The sequence below is a fragment of the Neofelis nebulosa genome, chromosome 13 (genome assembly GCF_028018385.1).
Source record: "Neofelis nebulosa isolate mNeoNeb1 chromosome 13, mNeoNeb1.pri, whole genome shotgun sequence".
Lineage (NCBI taxonomy): Eukaryota > Metazoa > Chordata > Mammalia > Carnivora > Felidae > Neofelis > Neofelis nebulosa.
In genome coordinates this window covers 85,285,332-85,312,120 of record NC_080794.1, presented here as the reverse complement: position 1 = coordinate 85,312,120, position 26,789 = coordinate 85,285,332, and the positions used below count along the sequence as shown (strand labels likewise).

General features: G+C 58.0%; 1 protein-coding gene across 7 annotated transcripts in view; it reads left to right on the top strand.

The window, feature by feature from the left end:
- The window catches only part of CTBP2 (C-terminal binding protein 2), a 161,731-nt gene that overhangs the window by 127,226 nt on the left and 7,716 nt on the right, over nucleotides 1–26,789 (top strand). For all 7 annotated transcript variants that reach the window (XM_058698064.1, XM_058698060.1, XM_058698061.1 and 4 more), the window contains 3 exons: nucleotides 21,693–21,847; nucleotides 22,166–22,310; nucleotides 25,591–25,797. In XM_058698064.1, the coding sequence (XP_058554047.1) occupies nucleotides 21,693–21,847; nucleotides 22,166–22,310; nucleotides 25,591–25,797 (507 nt within the window). The remainder of the gene's footprint in view (nucleotides 1–21,692; nucleotides 21,848–22,165; nucleotides 22,311–25,590; nucleotides 25,798–26,789) is intronic.

Below are 26,789 nucleotides of genomic sequence, written 5' to 3'. Positions count from 1 at the left end.
ATTTTCTCTCTTTTTTTTTTTTTTCTTTCCTGTTTGTTTTGCACTGCCTTCTCGCGAAAACATTCCCCATTATTTGGGTCCGGGGTAAGGGATATTATTTAAGTTGTTTGGAGTCTGATTGTTAACACACTGCTTTGCAGACCAAAGGATATTGATTTTTGTTTCATTTGTGTGGCAGTGAGCCAGTGCCAAGGAAGCCTGAAGTAGGAAGTCTGCCAGCAAATAAATTTCTCTGTCGGATGATCTAGCCCGTAGCAGCCGTTTTCCTCCACGTCCCTTCTTGTACATGCAGTGTGTCTTTATAACCGCCCGCCCCCCCCCCCCCCCCCAGGCCCTGAAAGCAGCGTGTCGGGGACCCGGGGGTAGGAGCTCGCAGCCTGCAGAAGTGGCATTTGGGGTGGCAGGCTTCATAGAATCGATAGCCGGCTTTCGATCGGTTGGAATCTACAGTCGAGCTCCCGGCAGCCCTTTCCCCCCCGCAAGGGGGACGTTTACGTTGAAGGGAAGCAGCACAGACCTCAAGTCTGGAAACCCGAAGCCCCCGCGGGGCGGTCCCCGCTTGCCTGCTGAGCTGGGCGATGGCCATCTTCGAATCTAGCTCTGGCCGCCGTGGTCACTTGTGACACGGCCAGCAGGAGTAGTAAAGCTTCTTCGTCTTGGTCTTCACCTAACTCCAAAGGTTTCCGGGTGATCTGGAGGAGCAGGGAAGGCCAGGAAGGGGGACTGTCTTCTCTCTCTTTGGAGAGGGAATCTGTAGGTTTCCAGTGGGTTGCGTGTTAGGGCTTCAGTGCCTGGTTTCCTTTTTATGGGCTTTGGATGTGGGGACACCTACTTGCTTTTCTTAGTCCACGAATTACCTGCTTCATCTCGGCCGGCTTTGTGGGTATAAATACCAGGCTGCTTGCTAGTCCATGGCAGTTCAGGGTGACCGGACGAGGAGGGACCCCCGTGCAGCCCGCCATTCCCACGTGACCCGGGATTAGGGAGCTTGCACATCAGACCTGCGTGAGCGTCGGCCCCCGGTGCACCTGCTGTGGCTCACGCGCTGACCTGGTTGACTGTGTGGCACAAGCTGCGGAACCTTCCGGCAGTGGCTGCAACCCGGCGGTGCCCCCTCCCCCACATCACGTGGTGTCGATTGAGCCCTTTCTGTGACAGTGCAGCAGGGCGCCTCCTGTAAACAGCGGCACTGCAGCCATCTTCGGAATCTGTCTTCCCCGGACACGACAGAGCACACAGCCTGCGGAGGGCTCGCCCAGAGCACGTCCAGCGCTCGTGGTTGCAGATGAGAAATGCAGCAGGGCTCGCTCTTTCTGGGGCTTGTCTGTTTCCTTCCAGGCTTTTTTCTGCATGCAGCTGGATTCATTAAGCATTGTGACCCCCAGCTGGTAGCAGGGGCCACTGCCCCGAGGACCTTTCAGGATACATCCAAGGTCCGTTTCCACTGGGGCTGTGGGGAGATGGGTGGTTGTCCCCACATTCTCCGCCATCAGAGCTGGTCACGCGTGTGGCGTTGTTGGATGTGACACTGATGTGTGTGCACCTGGCCTGCTGGGTAGGAAGCTGGGGACCCCCCCCCCCCCCCCAACCAGGAGAAAACCCCAGTCTCAACAGAATCAGAGGATCGGGCCACGCACACCTGGTGATTCCTTCCCGGTCCTTGGTTTTTGTGGAGGGGCCCTGGGCATATGAAGGTCTGTGCTGACAGGTGGGCAGGGAGGCGATTCCCTGGTCTTGAGGGTGAGGACTCTCAAACCATCGGGCTGGAGGGAGGTCACCGTGAGGCCCCAAAGGCACCCAGTGCCAGCCATTCACACCATTCCCTACCCCAGGTTAGAGCCAGCCTGGGAGGGGCGGGATGGGGATCTAGGGGCTGTGACCCTGAGCTGACCCGGCAGGACAGCAGGCTGACACCATCCCTTCTGCTGAATAATATTACTTTGGCAAGATCTTGCCATTTGACTAAAGAGCTGTGTGAGGGAAGCAGGGAGACCCTTAACACTCCTGAACACAGACCGTGGACCAAGTAAGGCAGGTTGTGAGCTTTGCACTTGGGCACGATTCTTCAGCACTGACCGTGCCCCTGCTGTGTGCTGAGCCCCAAGTCAGATGTTTTGACGCTCACAATCGTGTAAGACCCAAGCGTGGTCCTCAGATGCTCCACAGCCTGGGGTGTTGTCAGGGGTGGGGCGTGCTGCCATGTGAAACCAGGGGGCCACGCGGGGGCCTTCTGGGAGCCCGATATGGTTGGGAACACTTGTCTGTGGACATGGTGTGCACTGGAGGGAAATGCTGAGGGCACAGTACAAACCCTAGGACAGCCATCAAATGCAGACCTTGCGGGGAGGTCGAGGGAGAGCACATGAGCCAGCGTGAGGGAGCAAAGACCTGTGTGCAGGAGTCACAGCCTGCAAGGGCTCTTAGAGTCCGGGCTGTTGTTTTGTGACCCCCGCCTGGGGCAACTCTGGGACTTGTTTTCTTACAGACTGGTCTGTACCTCGGTGGCCAAGAAATTTCTAGCAGGAAGGAGACTTGTGTGAGGCCACTCAGCCAGTTCTCGTCTCTCTTTCTGGCCAGGACCCTCTTTTCTACAGTTGCCTCCCTTACAAATCAAGCTCGGGAAGGAGCCGTGCACTGCAGAGGTGCTGACAGCTCAGCCTTCCCGAGTGAGGAAAACCCCTAAAATGCGTTCCTGTGCCCATAAAAGTGGCAGCTTTTGTCCGTCTTTCAGGCTGGCCCCTGTGCACATTTAGGAGTCAAATGTGGCTCTTCGGTTCCTTGTTGTCCAAATTCAAGGTGCCCCCTCCCTCTGTGGTCACTTGCTCCTGGCCTCTGCATTCGAGGCCTAGATGCAGCCGTTCCCTCTTGGAGACCCCACCATTCCCACCCCTGTTGGAGCTCACCTGGACTGATGGGTCATTCCCGGTCATCACTGTTTGTTTGCCCAGAGTGGGAATGATCATCTGTCAGCGCCCAGAAGAATCTGGATCTTGGTCATTTTCTCCTTTTCGGACTAAACTCAGAACCTGAACTCGATACCACCTTTTTTGTTCCTGTAGCTGATCTTACTGGGCAGAGTCTGAATTTCTCAGTTCTTTTTTTTTTTTTTTTTTTTTAACGTTTATTTATTTTGAGACAGAGAGAGACAGAGCGTGAACGGGGGAGGGTCAGAGAGAGAGGGAGACACAGAATCGGAAGCAGGCTCCAGGCTCTGAGCCGTCATCCCAGAGCCCGACGCGGGGCTCGAACTCACGGACCGCGAGATCGTGACCTGAGCTGAAGTCGGACGCTTAACCGACTGAGCCACCCAGGCGACCCTGAATTTCTCAGTTCTTACTGAGCTCCTAGAAAACCCACGTACCCTGCAGCCCAGGAACATAGCAAGGTGGTTGAATGCATGGCTGGGACGTCTATAGCGTGCTGTGTGTCTTTTGGTAAGTGTATGGAGTTCTCGGTTTCTTCGTCCGTGTCTGCCACACGAGGGTAGGAACCGAACCTGCCTTGTGGGCATGTGTGCATGCAGCGAGCATAGGAAGAAGTGACTTGAGTGTTGAGGTCCTCAAACCTGTGTGGCCTTGGCCAGAGACTGGGCCTGCTTCGGGAATGGTGCCTTTCTCGTCATTATGTCCTGTTCACTTCTGAGGCTGGAGGCAGGACTCTGGGCTGAGGGGTACTGGGGGCTCAGAGGCCAGGCTAGAGTCATTAGAGCTTAACAGGCCTTCCCCAAATCTGGGTGTCTGGGAATTTCTATCAACTTAATTCTTGCGCAGCTCACCCTCCAACGTTGCGTGGCTAACTGCATCCCCCTCTGCACAGATGCGTGTCGGCGATCATACAGGGGTCCCCACCCCTCTGTGTAACGGGGGCTTCTGGCCCTCTTGGAGGGCTACAGGGTCCCCACAGGGCTTTCGCCTAATGTGTGGGACACACAAAGGGGGGGTTAATGAGGTTAGTCTTTGCTGTGTTTTCCTCCAAGTTAGTCTGAAGAGCTGAGCCGTGTTCTCATGGGAGGAGCTGGTGCCTGGACCTCCCCGGGACACTGGCCACCTCTGCCTGAGCTCCTGTCGCCACACCCTCTCCGGCGTGACCCCAGCGGGCCCGAAGTCTCCCGGCACAGGTTGGCTGTGCCTTCTCTCTAGATGGCCATTCTGTCTTCCTGTTTTAGAAAGAGTGGGGCAGACTCCGCTTCGGCTTCCAAAGAATAGTTTTGTGTCTCAGTATCTCTTCCTATCTTCAGACTCCTCCAGGGGTGACTACCTCTCAAATCTTTCAAAGAGGCAGCGGTCCCAACCACACAGCCAAATTTCCCTGGAAGATTTGCAGAGTTAGGGACGCAAGGGGCTGAGTCAAATCCACAGTCAGGGTGAGCATTGGTGCAATTATCTGCCCAAGGAAAGGAGAAGCTGATTGAGCCCTTCACCATGCTACTTTCTTCCCCCCCCCCCCTTAAAGTTTATTTATTTTGAGAGAGACAGAATGCGAGCAGGGGAGGGGCAGAGAGAGAGAGAATGAGAATCCCAAGCAGGCTCCACGCTGTCAGCCCAGAGCTCAGTGTAGGGCTTGAGCTCACGAATCCATGAGATCATGACCTGAACCAAAATCAAGAGTTGGACACAACCGACTGAGCCACCCAGGCTCCCCGACCATCAACTTTCTCACGTGACCTTTTCTTTATTCTCTTAACTGCACATATATGACGGACAGACGTGTTATGTTGTGCAAGTTTAAGGTGTTACTTTGATACGTTTATATATGGCAATATGATTGCTGATATAGTGGTATTATGATACAGTGTCGTCTGAATTCATCGTACTGTGCGTTAGATCTCTACGGATAACACTTTTTGCACGTTTGCATCGTGAAACGCTATCACTCTTGTCCCTACGCTCTGGCCACCCCTTGGTAGCCACCATTTTACTTTTCACCATTTTTACTTTCCTAGATTCCGCTTAGATCTGAGGTTACACATACTTGCCTTCCTCTGTCTGACTTCTCTGGCGTAGTATAACGTGCTCAGGGGCCACCCATGTTGTCGCAAATGGGAGAATATTCCCCCTTTCTCGTGGCTGAGTCATATTGTGCACACGGAGCACATCTTTTTTTATCCATTCGTCTGTGGAGGAGCATTTAAGTTGTTTCCACATCTTCACCGTTGAGAATAATGCTTTGATGAACATGAGCGCATACATGTGAAAATTCTGTTTTCCTGCCCTTTGCACATATACCCCAAAGTGGAATGGTTGGATCATATAACGGATCTATTTTTAATTTTTTGAAGAACGTCCATACTGGTTTCCACGGGGGTCGGACCAATTTACATTCCCACTAACGGCGAACCTGGTTTCCTTTTTACCACCCCGTCACCAGCACCCTTTGTCTCTTGTCTCCTTGTTGGTAACCATTCCACCAGGTGTGAATTGACATCTTGTGATTCGGGGTTGCAATTCCCCGATGATTAGTGATGTGGAGCATCTTTTCATGTGTCTGTTTGCCATTTTGGTTTCGCACGTGATCGGTGCTCTACCGTGGGGCTCTCCAGGTTCCATTTGACCTCATTGACCCCAGGGCTTGACATGGGTCTTCCCATGGGCCCGGGGCCCAGAAAGCAGACGGGAAGTCCTCACTGGCTTTTGGTATCATATTTGTGCCTTGCAAATATTTTCTGCCTTTCTATGGCTGTCTTTTCATGTTCTTGATACTGACCTTGAAACACAAATGTTTTTCCATTTGATGAAGTCCAGTTTGTTTCCTTTGCTTGCTTTGTGCTTTGGTATTAATCCAAGGTCATGAAGATTTATGCCTGTATTTTCTGTCTAAGGGTTTGACAGCATTACTTCTTCCATCTAGAAGAGCCAAGTTTGAACCATTTTGACTGCAAATGTGTGCACGAGTGTGAAGTAGGGGTCCAGCTGCCTTCATTCTACCGCCTGTGGGTATCTAGGTGTTCAGTTCTGTTTGTATTTGCTTTCAGAGGAGCAGAGCTAACCTGAGGGGGCCCAGGACCAGGGCAGCAGGGGAACCACACCCTAGATGTATTGCATTTGGTGATTAATCTTCCAAAGAAGATTGACTTTTTTTTTTTTTTTGATGTTTATTTATTATTGAGAGACAGAGCATGAGCATGGGAGGGACAGAGAGAGAGGGAGACACAGAATCTGAAACGGGCTCCAGGCTCCAAGCTGTCAACACAGAGCCCGACGCGGGGCTCGAACTCACAGACTGTGAGATCGTGACCTGAGCCGAAGTCGGACGCTTAACCGACTGAGCCACCCAGGCGCCCCAGTTGACATTTTTTAAAACCGGCACATGTTGGAAGATTTTCAGGCATTTGGAACCAATTTCTTGTCGCCAAGATTATACGAGTCAAGAATTCTAAAGCTCTTTCACAGGAGCCTTGCTAGTACATAGGAGCTTGGGGTTTGGTTTTGTTTTTTAGGTTTCTGAAAAAGAAATAATGCTTGGAGCCCATAACTAACTAGCCCATGTTGGCGATACGGAGCCTGAATGTGATTAAACATGCTGCTGTTGGGTGTTTTCCCCACTCGGAGGCTGGCTGACACAAAGAACTTTCTAGTTGTTTTTCATGTAAAGGGAAAAAACAGTCTGTTCACTTGTACTTACCCCCTCCACTGCTCAAGGAACAGGAAGGTACACGGCAGTTAAATTTAGCCAAATAGCGAGCGGTACGCAGTGTATGAATAAAACAACTTTTTGCCAAATTGTTAGGGGAGCATAAAATCAAACCTGTAAATGCCCGTCCCCGCTGAGAAGGTGGGCGGCTCTGGGGACATGTTCTCCTGAGAGCCGTTGAGAATTGGTCCCAGGAAGGTTTTGCCAAATGTGAGCGAAACAACTTGTTGTTTAAACAAGATCGCTGCGGGAGGAAGCATCCCGGTGTGCTGAGTTTCTACGAAGCGATGAGGGCTCTGAGCAGGAACTCTGACTTCGGGGTCCCCATCCCAGGTAGCCAAGGTGCTGGTGGGGCCGAGGGGGAGTGAGCGCTCCCAACAGGAACCACGCGAAAGCAGGGTAGGGGGTGAATCAGGCCAGGAAATGGTGGGAATGGTCACCATTCTGGAACATTTGACAAGGATTATCCCATCTGAAGTCCTGAGAAACTGGGTGATTCCCCGTGAAGATGACGAATCTTGAGGCTCAGGGAGTTCGTGCTTTCGCCCAGGTCACACCGCAGGGCTGGGACGTGAAGCCAGCCTGTCTGACTCCAAGCCTGTGACTGGTGTCTGTGCCACTATGAGCCACCAAGCTCAGTGCGACAGTCAAGTGGCATAAAGCCGGGAAGGAGAAACCAGCCTAGGCTGGAGGCTGAGGTCTATGTTAGCGAGAAGAACAGGGTCAAGGGGGTGACTCTGGAGGAGTCCCATGGTGCTCTGAGGCTCATTTCCTCAAATATGACATGGGGGTGATGGGCTCCCCTCGTCCCCAGAGACATGAGGACTATGTCACACCACACGCTGGCCCAGGCTTTGCTCATGGCCAAGCTTGGTGCACGTACAGCTCCCTGGGTGCCTTCTGGGTACATTCCTGTCCCCACCTGGGGCCCTGCAAGCTGCATGGGGGCCCTGCCGCTGTGCCCCAGAGCCAAGAGCCTTTCCTCTGTGCTGTGCTGCCTTTTGGGAGCACCAAGGAAATTAACTCTTCTGTGTGCTCCAGTGGAGGGTGTACGTCCCTTTGTCCTAAGAGGATGTAAACCTAGCAAAGGGGAGGGCTCTAACACACGAGGGAAGAATCGAGTAGGTGGTGAAAAAGAAAACACAGAAGAAAAAAATGAAGCTGGATGATGAGGCCAGAACACAGAGAGCTTTCGCTGCGGTCTTGTGCCCAAAGACAGGTGGGAATTTCACTCCAGGCTTCCTAGTAACCCTAGTAAAGAGGGAAATGAGATCCCTTAAAAATCCACATCGTGCACCAGAGGGAAGCACTGAGCCCCATCGCTCAGAAGCAGCTTTCTCTGAGCGATCCCAAGGCGTCTCCTGCCCTTGACCCACCCGTCCAAAGAATCTGCACGAGCCAGGTTTGCAGCTTGCCTCCGTGTGTTACCTCCCCATGATGGCCCAACCTTCCCCGCTCCGTCCAGGGGCTCCCTGACTTCTGACCACTTCCTGCGGTGCTGTCTTCTAATTTTTATAAAACATTGGTTAAGATTTTCACTGGACCTCCTCCAGGCGCGATTGCTAAACCCACCACGTGCAGGTTTGGGGTCTGGGTGAGCTGTTCCTGCAGCTGGCGTCTGATTTCCTCTCCAGGGTGTCTGCCTCTTCCTCCGGCCAGCCCTTCAGGAGGCATCGCCGAGGCCCAAGGGAAGTAGCGATTTTCCTCCGTTGTTGAAGGGGGCTGTGCCTTGGAGAGGCGAACGCTGTCCCCAGGCGCACGGCATGGGCCCGGCCACCCCCCTCCATCTACGGTGCTTAAAGCTGACCTCTCAACCTGCCCCACTTCCCCACTGGGGATTTCTCTATGAGCTGCTTTTCATTTGATGGAATAAATATGACTTTGTGATGGGTTCTAGTGTTTTCCTGTGAACTGGGCTTCGAGCCTGGAACGCTTTGGGAGTCATTAGATTTTAAGAAAAAAAGTTACAGAGGAGAAGAGCAGGGAGGGGACATCACACCAGCTGCCGTGCTTGGGAAAATCAGCTTCCCGGCCACTCTGGGGCCCGAGGGCAGCACGTTTGGCTGCTGGCCCACCGGATAGCAAGCCTGTTAAAGGGTCTTTAGAATCTCTTTCCTCTTTGGTTTTAGGGATACATGAAAAAACCGAGTTAGCTGAAAGCCTTGGGCTTCTTCCCTCTCCCGTCCTGGCCCTGGTGGCTGTTGTAACTAAGAAACAGGGCACTATTTTGTTTTTGCGGGCACTGGGCCTGGGCAGTATATGGGCAGAAGAATAAGCCTGGGTCTCCCGGGCTCTTCCAGGGGCCTTCAGGAAGAAAGCATGTTGTCTGTTCCCTGGGCGGGGGGAGAGGGGGCGCCAAAGGAGTCAGTCCATCTTATTCCAGGAGAGGACCCAGTGGCTGATGTGGTGACCAGGAAAGACCAGGGTGCCGGGCACGCCCGGGCAGCCCAAGGACCTTGGTGAGACAAGCCTGTAGGGGCAGGGTCGTTCGCAGCTGCTCCCGGGTCACAGGTCACCTGAGCACCTGGCTTGCTGTCCTTTGGAAGGAAAGGCCCTTCCGGGCCCCAAAGAGAGTGGGGGTCTGTCCTCAGCCTGGTCGGGCACCCCCCCCCTCCAGGGGCTTCCTTGACTTTGCTGTGTCCCCTAGACTGCCACAGCCCCCTTCTGAGTGCGAGGGCCCTCAAGTGCTCCCGTGGAGAGAGGTTGGGGTAGGCGAGTCCCTGCGGTCGGTGGGTTGACTGCGGCCCCCTGGGGCTCCCGCAGAGTCCTGTCAGCCCTACGTGAGCCAGGGACACTCCAGCAGCACACAGGCCGCAAGTGGGCGTGCAAAGCCTGCCTCTGCCAGACTCTTCTGGCAACTGCCCCTTCTTTTCTCATCTTTATTTCATTTTATTTTTCTCAAACATTTCCTTCTGTTGTTGCCATGGGCACATTTTTAGCACTTGAGACATACTCCGATGGAACAGCCCGGTGGCCTCTGCTGGTGCCCACCCACCCCCCCACCCCACCCCCCCGTGGGCAGGTAGAGCCTTTCTGGAAGTCCTGGAGGGACAGCCCATCCCTCTGCAGCCGTGGGCCAGGGGGAGACCAGCAGGGTCTGCGCCCCCCGTTCCCCCCTCCCCAGGGCTGGAGCGGGGTGCACGGACAAGGCCTGGGAGCCAGGCCCACGTCCCACGGCCCCGTAGCACGGTGTCCGCGCGTTCCGGGCAGACAGGTGCACGGTTTTGAGCGTCCGGCCACTCGGGAAAGGCCCTACGGTGGCGACGAGCCGTCGTCGTCCTTGCTCGGAGCCCTTGGGGTTCCTGCGGATGTTTGCTCCCTGACGAACACTGGCAGCTGCTCTCCCGTGTGAGACGTGGCTCTCACGGTGGCGAAGCGCAGTCCCTGGGGAAGCAGTGACCTTGGCGGTGTGTTGGTCAGACACCTGCGTGGATGGTTTCCCACGTGGCTGGCGTGTTACGTCCGGCACCGTCTACGAGCTAAATGATAAACGGACTCCAGCCCAGTAACAGGAGGGGAGTAAGGTTTTCTCTGGGGCAGCACCTCAGGGCCATGAACAGGCCTCGTTAGCTTGCCCAGAGCTTCTGTCGAAGGCTGTGGAACACGTTTCTTCCCCCACCCCCACCCCCACCCCCACCCCCACCCCAGGCTAATTGAAAGCCCAAGGAAACAGACATATGGTAACTGGTAAATACCCTACACACTCTGAGTATTTTCTAGGAAAAAATACTTGGTGTGGGGAGCTCTGGGTGGCGAATACTCGCTTTTCTTACCTCTGTCCTCTTTCCACGAGGCCTGATGGCTCGACCATTTATTTCTCCAGTTAACGTTTAGAAGGGACTGAACTGTGTCATGCTCCCCCCCCCCCCCCCGCTCCCCCGCCAGCACTGGTCGAAGCTCAGTCCTCTGAGCTCATCCCTTCCCCGAGGCCTTGGGGAACTATTTCCTCCTTCCAAGCCTGCACATCCTGAACCCCAGAGCCTCGCCCCGGAGCCTCAGCGAGCCCGCCTGACCAGGGGCTGCCATCAAAGGTTGCTTCCTGTAAGCATGGTCTGGCAAAGCGTCGGTCCACGGCGTCCTTGGGTTAATGCTTTTAGGGGCAGAGGTCAAGAGCCAAGCTGGCATTTGCCAGACCGGGTTTCTTATCAGCCGGGCCCATGGGTGCATGTTGGTTCTTAGGGCACTTCGAGGAATGACCTCGTGTCCCTGAGAGTGGCTTGGGGAATGGGACCACCCGCTCTTCAGTTTGCTCAACATTCTGTGGTGTTCTGGGACTTGGTCTGGATACATCTTTTCAGTCTCCGTCGTTCTCGGGGCTCCAGGGGCCACCAGCAGACCAGAGGGACTTGGGTGGGCCCTGGGCGAGGTCCCAGCTTGGAGGGTACCACAGAGGGGGAGGGGTTGACTTCTTTTGGTGCCTCAAGATCACGTTGGATGACAATTAACCACCCTGAGATTCGTCTCTTGGGCCCCCAAATCCAGAGCAACCCCACAGGGAAGGGTCCATCCCTGCTATGAGAAACCCCAGGATTCTTGATTGACAGGTAGCCGGTGCTGCCCGGGAGAGGGGAACCTGAAGGCCCACCTTCTCCCCTAAGCTGTTGGGGTCACCTGTCATCAGGCGAGTTGGGTCCCAGGCCCAAGGCATGCTGGGAAACTGGAAGGTGAATTGTGACCTCGCCCAGATGGGAAGCCAGTGGGTCCTTGAACCTGGGGGTCGGTTGGTCCTGAGCCGAGTGTCTGCTGCCCTTGGACCCAGATTACATCCCTCCAGCCCGTCCTCCCTCCTTCCGCGCTCCAGGACCACCCACGTGAGACTGGCCTTGGGGAAATCCAGAACATGAATCACGTTTTACCACAAATAGAAGCAGAACCTTGCATCCTTGGCTGTGGAAATGTGCCCCGCACCCGCGTGCTTGGTTTTCTGTCTTGTCCCCGTGGCCCTGAGCTGGTCGAAGCTCATCCCCCCCTGCCTCAGGAGCTCCTTCAGGGCAAAGGGATTCACCAGAAACCTGAGACCCCCTGGCGACTGGTGAGGGTGACACGGCTCCTCAAAGCCAGGAGCCACTCTGGAAAGGATGCATCGAGCGCGGCAGGGCTGGGGGCACCTGCGCGTGCGAGTGTCCACGGGAATGATTTCAAGCAAGCAATAAATGGCTCTTGGTTTTGCTCTTAAGCTCTGTGGGAAAAAGGAAAAGTTGCTGTCACCTTTCTCTGTTCAAGGTCCCCGGTGTGGTGTGGACATTCTGTACAGTTCAGGCGGCTGGGACAGTTTCCCTGGGTTGCTCTAAGGAACCAGTTAAAGCGACAACAAATGCTTGTCTTTCTGGAGGTACAGAAGTTCTACGTTGTTTTTTGGTTTTTTGGGTTTTTTTACTGGATGATGTGGTTCCCGCAAATATAGACACCTGCTTTTCTATTCTGGCAGTCCCCACACACAGGAGCACACACGCACACTGGGCTAACTGCAGTCGCCCCGCAAGCCTTGGGTGGGGAGGGGGCGGTGGCTCAGGCTCCTGGGAACCTGAGAGCCGCCCGCGTGGCTGGCTTTCTGTCCACCTGTTACCTGAGCTACAAAAGGAGGTGGCCTGCAGGCACCTCCCTGGGAGGGCCGTGACTCATTAAGACCCATGTTTTATTTAAGAAGCTAATCTCCTTATCCTGTGGCCATCTGAACCTCCAGCTGACTGCGGACAACATTAAAATCAGAGCTGAGGAGTGGCTTAAAACCAGGCGCCCCCGTGGGACACAGCCAGCCCTCTGGGGAGTCAGTCCCCTTCTGCGTGTTACCGCCAACAGCCCGGCCCCTGGGTGCTCGGAGGGCCTGGCGAGGCCAGGTTTTCCCACCCTTGTGTTATTTTCCTAACAGCTTCACTGAGAGAGCACTCAGGCCTATACCCGTCACCAGTAACGTGCGAGGCAGTGGTTTTTAGTAGGTCCACAGCTCAGGGCAAGAACGTGGCCTTGGGAGACCCAGCTGCCTCTAAGTCGCTGGTGCTCCCAGGCCAAGGAGAGCGTGGGCTGCGTGCGCGGTGTCTGTGCTGAGCCTTCCTCTTGCCTGGTTGTGTCGTGCATCCCTGGAGAGAGTTGGACCAACGGCCAGAGTGGCTGAGGGTCCACACAGGGATGGATGGCATGGCCCTTGCCGCTCTCTTAGCTTGCAAAGGACTTCGCTCCTTTCCGGCCCCCTGCGCGAGATCTGAGCCAGGCTGGTTTCTATCTTGCTCTTTACTCCTGCTGTCTTTCCGGCACCTGGCCTGGGGCTAGCCCTTCGTCAGGGTCGAGTTGAATAAATTTCTGCCAGGCCAGGCTCTCGATGCTGGCCCCTTGGACCCTGTCGCCGTCCCGGGTCTCGGTGCTGGTGGAGTAAAGGGTTGAACTCCATTCCAGACAAGAAGAGCGACCTCTGACACGAGGCTCCTAAGGCCCTGACTGTAAGGCTTAGCATCAGGTAGGAGTTCTAGGATGTTCCAGGTAAGAAGTCCAAGAGCTGGGGCTCATCCAGAAAGTGGGAAGACGGGAAAGTGGTTTCAAAAGGCCACACGCCAGGGTCTCAGCCTCCCGCGGCCAGGCCCTCACACAGGGACGCTGGTGACTGAGCCGTCCACACCTCACCGTGATTGGGGCGCGCCCCCCCCCCCCCCCCCCCCCACCGCACAAACCCAGCCCCCAGGGGAGCTCTTGCTTCTGGGTTTGAAAAGAACCCAGACTTGATCTGTCTTGGCGAGGCCTGGGGACAAGCTTCCAGGGGTTTCTGCAGCATGGGCATGGGTCATACCATGGGCTCCGACCCCACCACCAGCCCCCACCCCCCAGACCTTGCCTTCCTGAGTGCATTGGCCCGCTATGCCACCTAGCAGATGACTCCGGGCCCCCTGTCAGCGGGGCCAACGGGGCCTTGCGCTCAGCGGTCCTTCCTCCCAGGTGCCTCGCACCATGGGGGGCGCACATTCCTGTGTGAATGTGGAAGGCACCACGCCCACCCTGTGGGGACTCGCCTTGGAAGTGATGCCACATCACTCCTGCCACCCGATGTTGTTCAGAGCAAAGCACGAGGCCAGCCCATTTCCGGGGGTGAGGAGGTGCACTCCCCCCTCGGGGGCTGGGGTGGGGTGCAGCAGCAAAGTCTCATCGAGAAGGGGCTTTGATCACCACAGGAGGCAGGTGTCCCAAGGGGTCGATGACCCGTGCCAGGCGCAGCTGACACTCTTCACCGTGAGGGACGTGGATGCAGACCACAGCACCCACCGTGGAGCCCAGCGGGTCACAGGCCTGGCGGGGGGGTGGCACCCGGGGTCTGATCCTGGGTGGGCCTTTGCTTCCTTCTCCTGGAGCCTCCCTGCTCCCTTCTTACGTTTGCAGTGTTCGCGTATCGTGGGAAACCTCGACCTTCACCTTCCTTCGCCGGTTTCGAGAGGGGATTGGGCTCCACGCGGCAGGCAGATGGCAGCTGGCCTTGCAGGGTGGCTCCGTGGGGCGGCGTGCTCGACAGGGACTTGCAGGCTACAAGTGCCGAGCTCGATTAGTGATGCCTGCCCTGAGCGCAGAAAACGAGCTTGTGTGTTTGCTTTCCTTAGCTGGTTCGCTTTCCTTTCTCCTCTTCCGTTCTCGCCGTCCCAAGGTGTGCAGAATGGCCACTGTGGTCCAGCCGGAGCTGAATTTGGGGGTGTTCTGATTTAACTTGTGTGCTAGAAAAGTTGCCTTCCACACTTGGCCCTGGTTAAGACTCCCTTCGTGTTCCTGGTTTTGAAACCCCCCAGGGATCGCCGTCTCTTCCAGATTGCCTGTGCGTTTGGAGCTCCCAGAGGGAGGTGGTTCCTCTGTGGGTCCCTAGAGCCGGGCCAGGGCCACGTGTCAGAGCCTGAGGAAAGCACGCAGTTGGGAAGGCGTGAGGACAGACCCAGCTCCGAGGGGCCTCGAGCTGTCGGCTGGTGCTGGTTTCACCGAACTGGCTTTACTTCTGCCTCCACTGGGAAGTGTGCTGCCTGCCCAACGTGAAGCCAGAAACTGCTGTAGATCCTCAGCCCCCCCAGATTTTATACGTGCCCGTTCATTCTCTATGTTTATTCTCGTGCCCACCCCCCCCCCACCCCCCCCCCACCCCCCCACCGGGGATCCCCTCCGCCCAGAGGCCTCCCCCAGCGGGATTGTCGGAAGTGTAAAACAAGACGTGAAAACAGAGACAACCTAAGAAAAATCAGGTACTCTGCTGGGGGGATAGGGACGGGGACAGAGGCCTGGACTGTGTCCCCAGACGGCCCCGGGGGCATGGGAAGGACACGGACACAGCTCACTCGGCCTGGGAGAGCTGCTTGGGGACACCACCTCACAAAGCAAGTGTGCCAGATGAAAAGGCGGGGACGTGGAAACAAAGATGAGATTTCTAACGCTAACCGCAGGTTTTTTGGTTTTTGGGGTTTTTTTTTTTGTTTTTTTGTTTTTTTTTTAACTTTAAAATAGTGCCACACTAGGGGTGCCTGGGTGGCCCAGTCCGTTGAGCGTCCAAGTTCAGCTCAGGTCATGATCTCACAGTTCGTGAGTTCGAGTCCCACACCGTGAGTTCGAGCCCCGTGTGGGGCTCTGTGCCGACAGCTCAGAGCCTGGAGCCTGCTTCCGATTCACTGTCTCCCTCTCTCTCTGCCCCTCCCCCCGCTCATGCTCTCTCTCTCTCTCTCTCTCTCTGTCAAAAATAAATACACGTTTAAAAAAAATTTTTTTTTTTTTTTTTTTAAATAGAATAGTGCCACACTTAACACACGTTTTGCTACACTCGCTGCCTTGAGGTCTCTCGGCCTCATCTTCTCCCACGTCACTTCTCGTGAAGGGCAAAAGTAGCTGCCGTGTGCGCGGGGTCCCTGGGCCTCCGGGGACGGTCACTGTGCCTTTGCTGGCTCTCCAGATCCGCTTTCTGAGCAAACTGCAGCCAACCACAGGACACTTGTCGAGATCCCGTGTCTGACAGTTTCGAGCGGTTTTTATTCCACGGGTAAACGTGTTTACAAGCAAGGAGACCTCGCACCGAGACCCAAGATGCCACAACCTCCATCACCAGGCCGGGTTCCGAAACCCTGAGCACCACGGAAATGAATGGACCCACCCCCACCCCCAGCACAGCCATGTCTGCAAGTTTTTTGTTTATTTTTGAGAGAGACAGACACAGTGTGTGGGTTAGGGGCAGCGAGAGGGGGAGACACAGAATCGAAGCAGGCTCCGGGCTCCGAGCTGTCGGCACAGAGCCCGACGCGGGGCTCGAACTCCCGAGTCGTGAGATCCTGACCTGAGCCGAAGTCGGACGCTCGACCGACTGAGCCCCCCAGGTGCCGCATCGTGTCTGCAAGTTTAATGCCGAGTTTTCAGATGCAGGTTCATTTGTGACCCGGAGTCAGCATCTGGTCCCCAGCTGGGCCCCGATCATGAGTTTGAGCTCTATAGATTGTAGAAATGCAAGCCTGTGAAATATGCTCCCTGTCAGACCCGAGATCGGATTCTGTGTCTGGCCTTCTAGAAACCAGGACTGCTGAGCCCAGCCAATGAGGGCTGGTTTGTGCAAGGTGGCAGGAAGTGGCTTTTTAATTGGGGGGCACCCGCACTTAAGGGGATGCTGTTCTTGGGGTGGTGGGCAACGTGGTCACATGGTCAGACCCTTGTGAAGTGGTCCGGGCTGCAGAGGCCGCAAGTCCAGATCTGAGTGCCCTCTCCCGCCCACGGCGGACCTCTGGGACTCTGTGAGGCCGCGTCTCCTCTCCCCACCTTCCAGACCACCTTGCGATGGGAACTGACAACCCCTTTATTTGGTTGGCTCCAGGGCCTCTAGGCGTGCAGGGCAGTGCGTTTTGTCTCAGATCTTTCTAAGGCCCGTATGGATCGCTCAGTTTTTTTCCAGGTACTTATTCTAGCATCACCTGCCAGAGCACCCGAGAATCCCAGCAACTGCCTCCCGGCCCCCCAAGGCCCCCAGCTGGGTTCCACCTGCAGGGCCCCCTGAGCAGCGGTGAAGACCGGGGTCCGAATCTGCGCTGCTTGGCAGGCCCTTTCCCCCTCAGTGGTCATACTTGGTCAGCAGAGGCCGTCCCTGAGCAGGTGGGGTGGTCCACTCGTGACTGTCGTCCAGGATCCCGGCCCGCCTGGCACAGGTGTTTCCGGGCTGCCACAGGGTAGGGGTGCTTTGGCAAAATCCGGTCGGTTGTAAAAAGAGGCCTCTGCCTGCCGGACAAAACGTGTCCGTTGTGGCCTCTTTGCTTTGGGGTAACACTGCAGAGTTTCTTGAAATCTTAAAATAGCAAAACCAAAAAAAACCTCAGGCATTTGGTTCTTGAGTCGCAAGCAACAGAAACCAACTCGGGTCTTCAGACACGATGCATGGTTCCGTAGAAAGCATGTCAGCCAAACTCACACCGTGTCCAGGAGAGCCGGCAAATGTGTCTCAGAAACCCCACAGGACTGTTCCATGTGGCAGGATCAGCCTGGTTCCCCTCGGTCACTCTGCTTAGGGAAGCTGGTCCCATTAGTCCGACTGCAACCCTGTCAGCCTGTGTCACCCGTAGAAGCGGCAGCTCCTTAGAAGAAATCGGGTGCTATTCCGGTCGGGTGGCCAGAGAGCTGCCAGTGTCCTGCCTGGGGACCTCCCTCTCCTCCTCCTGAATCCATGAGGCCAGTGGACTTGTCTTTCCCGAGAGGATCAGCATTGCGCCCTGGCATCGTCGTTGCTTTCCACCGAATGGCTAATTTCACAATTTTTTTGTGTGCAGCTCCTGCTGTAAGTAATACCGGGCCCGAGGACGGCCATTGGAGCTGGCCTCGAGCTGGGGCACTGCGTCCCTGATGATGAACACGTTCCTGCTTGTGCAGAGGCGAGCCTGAAACCAGCAAGTAATTGCCACCAGGGGAGCCAGCCCTGCAAAGTTAATGCTGGCCAGGTTGTTGAAAGGAGTGTGGTGATATATTTTTTGCGATGTGTCCAACTGCAGCCGGAATTGTCCTGAGATAGATACGGCAAGCTTGTAGAAAGGGAGTAGTCGTGTTGACTAGAGGGCCACCAGGACCCTCAGATCCTCCTCAGCAGGTGTTTCCTCGGGCTCTGTTGGGTCTCTGGGACTGTGTGAGGGGCTCTCTCCTTGTTTCTGTGTTGTTCCTTGGTGCGGGATGTGGTCATACTTGGCTCTGCCCTGGCCGTGACATGGGAATAAGAGTGACATTGCGAGCTTCTGAATGTCACCTTTGGAGGTTTGAGCAGTGTCTGCTTATCGGTACCCTAGCTTTTGGTCACAGACCTCTGTTTTTAGTCAATTTTCCTTAAACATTCATTGTGCCTTGGCTTTCTCCCCTCCAAATCCCCTGGCTGTAGAGGAAATGGGGCACTCCCTCCAGGCCTAGGGTTCGCCCTTGCCCCTGGGTACCCCCTTTCCCCTAGTCCCTTAATGGGTTATTTGCAACAACCTGTCCATTACATCCTAATATTAAAAATTACTCAAACGGGGCGCCTGGGTGGCTCAGTTGGTTAAGCGTCCGACTTCGGCTCAGGTCACGATCTCGCGGTCCGTGAGTTCGAGCGCGGGGTCAGGCTCTGGGATGACGGCTCAGAGCCTGGAGCCTGCTTCCGATTCTGTGTCTCCCTCTCTCTCTGCCCCTCCCCAGTTCATGCTCTGTCTCTCTCTGTCCCAAAAATAAATAAACGTTAAAAAAAAATTAAAAAAAAAAATTACTCAAAATGTCAGAAGCAACGAAAAGTACATTGGTTAATATGAGGCAACATGGCAAGTCTATCTGCAACTTCCGTTCGCTGGCATTTTCTGGGGTCTTCTGGGAACCTCTACCCCAACTTCAGCAACACTGTAGGGACAGCAGGTGCTGGGCAGCAGGGTGGCTTGAATTAAACTGGATTCTCTGGTGAGTGGGTCGACGAGTCCCTACTGTGACTGAGGGAACATGTATGGCATGGTCCCTTCCTCATTGGAAGTGAATCTTGGCAGTGGCCCGGCTCAGCTCTCTCTCCTCCTCAGCAGTGGGGTTTCCCGCGGCCCCCACACTTCACGCAGGACACGTGTGGGTCTCACCCATACCCGCCTCCCATGCAGCTGCCCCCCACCCCCCACCTCAGCATCCGTTCCCAGCACAACCCCCTGCGCCTTGCCCTTTCCTGCTTTCCCATAAGGACTTGCAGCCCGTATCTGAGCCTCGGGCCTCCGCTGGGAGCCCCTGGGTCTCCTGCACAAGCCTCAGCTGCATTCTGCATGCCCAACCTGAACGAGGGCAAAGGGTGGGTTTCGCCAAAGAGGAGGCGACCCAAGCCAGGGAGGGGGGCGATCGCTAGGCAACCTGGAGCGTGTTGCCCAGGTAACGGGATCCATGCGCTGATGCTGTGGATGGACATCTTGTGATGAGGGCCCTCGGCCTCTACGGATGTCTTGGATAGCTCTCGATGCCTGCCTTGTGCCTGCCCGGCGTCTTCCTCTGTGGTTGCTTTTTAATTAACAACTTGGGTTTCTTACTATGATCTTGAACTCTGCAAACATTGTCTGATTAACACGTTTGCCAGCTCCTTCAGAGGCAAGTCAGGGTGTTCTGCACCCTGTAGGGGGGACAGCTTGGGACAGGTGGGCCGATCTGACCACACAGTGGAAGACCCCCCAGTCCATGGGAGTCCGCCCCTGGGATTGTCAGCAGGTAGAGGGAGGGGCAGAAGAATCTGGTGGAAGAAGGACGGGTCAAAGTCTCACCCTTTTGTTGGCCAAAAGGACGGGCAGAGGTAGGAGCTTTTTAGTGAGCACGTCGAGCCCCCCCCCGCCCCCTTTCCAGGGGCCACTTTCCACTCTGTGCCTCAGTGTTCTCATCTGTTAAAGGGGACGGTGCTGCCATCTCAGGGATGAAATGAGAGGGTGTAGGCCACCGTGTGAATTACCGTCCATCACTTCCTTCTGCAGAGTTGGGGTAAAGGGCAGGGTCCGGGGGGCTTGTCTCAAGATGGCACCCTTGGTCTCTGGGGAATCCTTCTTCCCATTTGCACACACTCCTCTTGACCTCTTGTGGGGCTTACCTGCCGGTTGAGCCAAGAAGAACGCCAGCAGAGGGCTCACCAACCCCTCCCTGCCCACAAACCGCCTCGGCACCCTGATCCCCACCCGCCATGCAGGGTTAGGTCTGATGAAGTCGTGGGGTGGGGGAGTCCCTGTTTTCCTGCCTGGTACCGAGGCTGTTGGGCTCGATTCACTTCACTGCCCTGCGCTGGGGAGCCACGTCGTGGGTTAGGCAGGAGTGTTGTTGGCACTCGCAGACTGGGAGGGACTGGATCACTGGGTGCATCCCGGCCCAGGATGGAGAAAGCGCTGCCCAGAGGAATCCTGCGCCCTGGCCCCTTCTGAGGCCAGGACAAAAGCCTTTTCTCTGCTCCTCGTTCAATGAGGTGATTGTCCCAGGAGGCCGCAGCTGTGGCGTGGGAGTGCTCTCCCGGGGCAGAGAGGCCACTGCAGCGGTCATGTGGGCACCACGGGGACACCCTCCCCACCTCCACGTGCTGGTGGGAACGTGGACACGGCTCCAGGTGGGGATTTCGCTTTCAGCTTCTGACATAAGCGTGTCGCGCTGCGTGATGAGCCCTCTGGTCACGCAGGGGCTTCGCGTGTCTGGGGCCCCGACCGGCCACCCCAGGGGCCTTTGCAGGGCTGGCAGGAGAGGAACCTTTCGGAGACCACACAGCTGAGCGCAGCCTGTGCAAGCCTCTGCCGGAGCCTTCACCCCATGCCCCGTGGTCACACAAAGGCCACCAGGGCTGGAACATCACATGCTCCTGGCAGGGGCTCCAGGAGCCCAGCCATGCCCAGCAGGCCCCGTGAGCCGGCACAAGTATGTTCTGTGCAAGAAGGAAACGAGACAGACTGAGCCCGGCCTTGACACGCCGGTCACTGTCCAAGCCTGTCCCGACATCTGAAGGCAGAAGATGTGTGGGAAGCTTTCTCCTTTTTACTTGTAGCCTGTGACAGCCCACACGTGATGTGTCGAGAAAGTGGGAGTCATTCCACCTTGGCCGTCTGGGTCCCGGGGTCCCGCAGTGGGGGGTGGGGGTGGCAGGGCGGGAGGGCACGAGGCCCAAGACTTGCCAGCACGTGGATTTGAAGGGAATGGTTTTGTTGGAGAAAATGCTGCTCCTGCATCACCGGGGAGGACGTGCCGGGGCTCACACGCAGCCTCGGGCGCCTACCTCAGGCTTCCCACTCCTCTCTCGATTGGGTTGGGGGTGTCGCTCTGCCCCGTTGAGCCAGCTGGCCGGCCTGGAGCAGGGGGACAGCCTGCACTTCGGCAGCGTGTAGGGAGAACTGGCCCCGCCTGCCTCCTGGCCCCCACCCCCCAAGCTGTGGGGACAGGTGTCCCTGGTCTGACGGCAGCAGGACACGTGACCTCTCTGACATGCTGGTACCCGACCGAGGAGGGGCTGCTCGCTTTGCTGTCCTCGGAGAAATTCTCTGCTCTCCCGAGTCCCCAGAGAGCTGTGCGCCCTCATGCACGACTCCTGCCACCTGACCCAGGTGAAGAGGGGTCATGAGCTGAGCCCAGGGTGCCTGTTTCTACCAGGGATTTCCTCAGGAGCCATGACATGTCCCTCTTGTTTGTTTAGAAGGACAGTGGGGACAGGTGGGGGCAGGGAAGCAGAGGGGAGCCCCCCCCCCCAACCGCAGGCCTCGGCAGGTGCAGGGGGCAGTTGTGTCTTGTTGGCCTGATTCCACGCGGCAGTGGAGTTAGGAACCACAGTGGTTCGTGTGCACAGCATTGGAGATGGCTCACCGAGACCCGGGTCCCCCTCGGACCCCCACCCGGACAGACCCGGCGGACACATGTTCTCTCTGGGTCTCCTTGGCTCGTCCCGGAATCTTCCCCAGTGACTCCCAAGTAGTCCGCGGTCTTTGAACCCCCGGGGGCCCAGGGAGTAGGGAGGGAGCTGTGGGGTCCCCCCGTACCTGATGGAGGTGGGTAGGGGTGGAGCCCACAGGTGTGAGTGGGGGCGGAGCAGAGCCACCTGTGGAGGACAGGCCACCCTGCCCACCTGCCGCATCATCCTGCCGTCCTCACAGGCATCCGCCCCCAGATCATGAACGGCCCCCTGCACCCCCGCCCCCTGGTGGCGCTGCTCGATGGGAGAGACTGCACCGTGGAGATGCCCATCCTGAAGGACCTGGCCACCGTGGCCTTCTGTGACGCACAGTCCACTCAGGAGATCCACGAGAAGGTGGGCGCCCCCCATCCCCCCCCCCCCCCCCGCCCCCAGGCCAGGGGCAGCCACTGGTGCTGCCATCCTGACGGTGCCCTTCCTGCCCCCACCCTTGGGTCTCCCCTGCCTAGACCCTCCCGCCCACCACCCCACACCCAGACGCCACCTCCACATCTGCCTTCCTTCCCCTCCCCCCCGTTGTCACCGGCAGAGTCCCGGCACAACCGTGGGCCGCTCAGCCGGTCGTTTCCCTGCTGAAATCCTCGGCTGCGGGCTTGAGGGCGATGGGGGACACGGGGCGAGGCTCCAGCCCGCGTTCTGCTTCCCCCGTCACAGGTGTTAAACGAAGCTGTTGGTGCCATGATGTACCACACCATCACCCTCACCAGGGAGGACCTGGAGAAGTTCAAGGCCCTGAGGGTGATCGTGCGGATAGGCAGCGGCTACGACAACGTTGACATCAAGGCTGCCGGTGAGCTCGGTGAGTGCCCGGGGCTGGGTCCGCACGCCTGCCGCTCTGGCCGCAGGGAGGTGACCTTGCCAGGCGGCCCCGCCTGGTGGCTGTGCTTGCCTCGGCCTTCGCAAGTGAGGGACCTGAAGCCAGACGAACTGGGAGCCCTTCGCCGCAGAGGGGACCGTGCGTGTGTGTGGCCACAGGTCCGTGTTGGCCAGCGCGGACCCGTCATCCTGAAATAGCAGTGCCGGGAGCGCGGCTCAGGGCTCGGGGAGTGGGGGGCCGTAGGTCTCCTCCGGTCCTGGCACGGAGCCCCCCCACCCTCCTCCTCCCAGAGGCTGCTGTCCACAGACGCCGGCACCTCCTGTCCAGCCCTGTCACTGGGGGTTACCACAGAAGGGCAGAGGCGGGAGGTGGGCGCCCCGGGGTAGGCCCGTGGCACCGTGGCCTCCCTGTCCCAGCACCTGGTGTGGACTCTGTATGCGTCGGGTGTTCGCAGAGCATTGATAGTAAGCATCCCCGGGCTGTCCTGCTCTCTTTGGGAGGCTCCAAGGTCCCTCTACATCAGCTCCCTGGTCACTGTCCTTGCTGTGTGTTTGAAATACGCCGGATCTGCTCCTGGGTGCGAGGGCCGGTGCTGTGCCTGGTGAGGAGTAGGGTGCCCCGAGGCCACAAGGCTGCTAATCTAGGAACCCAGGCCTTCCCAGTCCCCCAGCCCTTGGCTGTGCTGAGGCCCTGGTGGGCCGTCTACGGGCCAGGGGTCCGTCTTCCTCCCCACCCCGACCCAAGTCAGCCTCTCAGCGCCCTCTGAGGACCCTGTGGGCCCCAGGGACGTGCCAGCACGTGCAGCAGGCATCCCGCAGCCCTGGCTTCGGCTCAGGTGCCCACCTGCTGCCTTTTCAGCCCCGGGAACCCCAGCGGGCCCCAGCCTCCTCTCCCAAGGTCCCAGCCCGGACCTCTGAGTGAAGGTCCCGGGTTTCTCTGAATGGTTAGCTCCCTCCCCTGAACTGGGGAGCACCCCGATACCTGAGCCGCAGGGTGAGCTGGGGAGAGGGAGCCTGGCCGTGGCGGAGCCTGTCTGGTGCTGAGCCTGCCGTGCCGCTGTGTAGTGGTTCCAGGTGCTCTGGGAACGTGCGTGTGGCAGGTGGGGTTGCCCCGCAGGTGAACCCGAGAGGAACAGGCGGGAGGTGGTCATTCCCCAACACCTGCCTCCTTCCCCTGCCCCCTCCTGGAAGTGGGGGCGGGGTGGCAGGTGGCTTGGGAGATGACGCTGGCTTTCCTGGGTCCCTGCTCCTCTCAGCACCCCTCTGGAAGGGGTGACCTCACGTTCCAGACTCATTTTGTGCTCTTGGTAGAGCTGAAATCCCAAGTTCAAACAGCGACGGAGAATGTGGTTTAATGGGCTGGGGGTCCTCAGATGCGCGTACCTGTGCACACCTTCCCATTTCTGCAGCGTTTCTCCCCCCCCAACCGCTCCTGGCAGCCACAGCCTCCTGGGTTCGAGGGAAATGTTCGTGTTGAGTTTCCTCGACGGGAACCAGCCACTTCTCTCCAGCGAGATATGGGAAGTTCTCCTGAGCAAAACTCGCCACCCCTCCCCTTGGCAAATGCCACCGCGCAGCTGGGCAGGGCCTGGGGGGGGGGGGGGACCCTCATCTCCCTAAAACCAGAGGTGCTCGCCTCACCCGGCCACACGTCCGCACTGGCCCCAGGAGGTGGTGTTCCCAGGGGCCTGCGGTTTTGAACAACGTTGAAGGATGTCGGCCCTGGTGTTTTCATTGATTCTGATGCGGTCTGATGTGGGAGCTGCCCGGGACACCTCTGGGCCTCTGTCCTGTCTGCAGATTGCACTTCCCAGGTCATTCTGTGCCCAGACCTTCCGCAGATGAGGACAGAATGGCCCGTGGCTGCGAGTTGTCCTGGGTCGGGCCTGCGGTGCGGCATTGCTGGGCGGGCGCTCCTTTCCCGGGGCACACTGGAGCCGTCTGGGGACCAGACCACCACACTGGAGGCCCTGAGATGGATGGTCTGGGTTGAGAGCAGGGCGATGCTCAGGAAACAAAGGTGGCACCTGCCTGGGCCTGGACTGGCGGAGGTGGGAGGTTGCTGGAGGCCCCAGGGCGTGGAGCCCGCAGGCTCTCACCTGGTGTGCCTTTCTAGCAAACTCCTTTATCTCTCGTTCTGGAGGGGTGACCGTGGAGAGTGAAAACATGGACTGAAAAAGCAGCTCAGCTCTTGGGGTCAGGCAGCTGCCACTCCTGCCCTGTGGGCGTTAGAAGCTTGTCCTAAAAGCCTTTGGAGAATTGCCCTGACTCGACCACACCCACCGACCTGCCGATGGTTTAGAAAGAGTCGGCACCTCTAGAGGGCTGGCGAGGCTTTAGAGTTTTTGGAGGAAGGTGCCGTTGCCCTCAGGGCTGGACAGTCCTTTGTCTCTTGGGGACCCCTCTCTGGGACATCCCCTCCCAGGGTACAGCCATTCTCGGGGCTCAGGCGGGGGAGGGGGGGTGGAGGGTCCGCGCTCAGCTCTTGTCCTGCTGGGCTTTGGCCGGAACACTTCAGGTTCCTCAGAGGAATGAAAACCAGCCCAAATGCCAGAAGATTCCCTTAAATCCTGGCATCTGCCCCCATCTGTGCAGACTGATAAACCATGGCTTCCAGCACTGCCCGAATTCTAGGCCCGGCTATTTCAAGTGAAGCGTAGGCCGCACCGTGGCTGACCTCCAAGCTTGGGGAAGGTTGGTCAACCGAGATGTCAGACACTTCGTCCCCCGGCAGGTGGCCGTGACCAGATGGGCCAGGTAGAATGATGTGCTCGTGGGTGCATTCATTCTCCGAGCTGTCTTCCTGAGGGCGTCGCCGAGACCCTGGACCTCTGGGCAGCCCTCATGGGGTGGAAACACAGCTGCTAGAATGGGGGTGCTCGTTACGGATGGGCCTGGGTCCTGTTGCCCGGTGCTTCCTGCCCAGGGCTTCAGGTGGTTCTTTCAGGCTCTCGGCCACAGGGCCTGTGGGCCCGCCCTCATCAGCTGCCCACTGCTTGCTTCCCAGAAACACGGGGTCTAGGAGCCCAGGGTGGGCCGGACGTGGGATGGGGAGGGGGCCTGGGGGTGAGCCAAGCCTGGGGGCTGAAGGCCCCTGAGCGTCGGGGGGGGGGGGGGGGGGGGGGTCAGCGTCCCCGAGGCGACAGGCAGGCCTCGGAGACCCGGCCCTGCCTGGGGCCACAGTGTGTGGCCCACCCCTCAGCCGGGGGCCCCGCAGTCCCGGAGCCTCCCCACGGAACCAGGCCCGGCCCTGTCCTCCCCAGGGATCGCCGTGTGCAACATCCCATCGGCGGCGGTGGAAGAGACGGCCGACTCCGCCATATGTCACATCCTCAACCTGTACCGGAGGAACACGTGGCTGTACCAGGCGCTGCGGGAAGGCACGCGGGTCCAGAGCGTCGAGCAGATCCGGGAGGTCGCCTCGGGAGCAGCCCGCATCCGCGGGGAGACGCTGGGCCTCATCGGCTTCGGTACGTGGCGCTGCCCAGCCCCGTCCCCGCCCACCGTGGCCGGTCCCCTGGGAGCTGGAGGAGCCAAGGCCGGGGAGGGCGAGACCGATGAGGGCGCTCCCCCGTCTGGGCGGCTGTGTCTGCCGCGGCTGGGCGGGCGGCAGGAGGGGCTGAGCCAAGTCCGAGCCAAGTGGACGAGCTCCGCGCGCACCCGGCCGGGGTGACAGCAGGGCGTCCCTGAAGGATCTCGAGCCAGACGGTGGCGTGGGTGGCATGGTCAGGTCACCAGCTTAGGGAGTTCACCTGGGGTCAGGGGCAGGAAGAGGTCTTCCTGGCGACAGCTGGTGGCCCGGGGCGTATTTGGGGCAGGTTATCAAGGACCAGGTGGGCTGTGACAGGAAGCATGCTGATGATGCAGCGTCAGCAACCCAGGGGCTCGGGTGGGTCCCACGCTGCGCACGGCAGGGGGGCGGGGGTGCTTGCTTGTGTTTGCTGAGTCTCCTCCCCACCGCATGGCCACTCCATGGTTGAGGAGATTAACCGACCTCCCTGCCTCAGTGTCCCAGTCTGTACCTCGGGAAGGAAGCGAGACACAGGGCTGCATCTTAGGACGCAAAGGAGGCATGAGAAGCACGGCCCGGGTAGTAAGTGCTGGGCTGGCTTCCAGAGGGCTCCCCAAACCGTCACTCCTCCTTAGCTCAGGGTTCTGCTTCTGGAAGACCGAGGGTCAGAACTGCTGGGACGGCCCGGGTGCCAGCTTGAACAAGGCAGAAGGAGCTGGGTTTCTTCAGGGGGTGCACATCTTTCTAACTCCCGGGGTCTAAGAACCCAGGTGTCGGGGGTGATCACACTCACGCAGGAATTCTAAACCTACGTACGACGGAGGCTGGCGTACTTTCCTACAAAGGACCGCAGGAGACGCACATGCGGAGTGTGAGGCCCGCAGCGCCCTCTGCTGGTGTCCGGAGGCCTCCCGTTCTGCCAAGTGGCTCTTGGACGTGGTTCTTACTTAG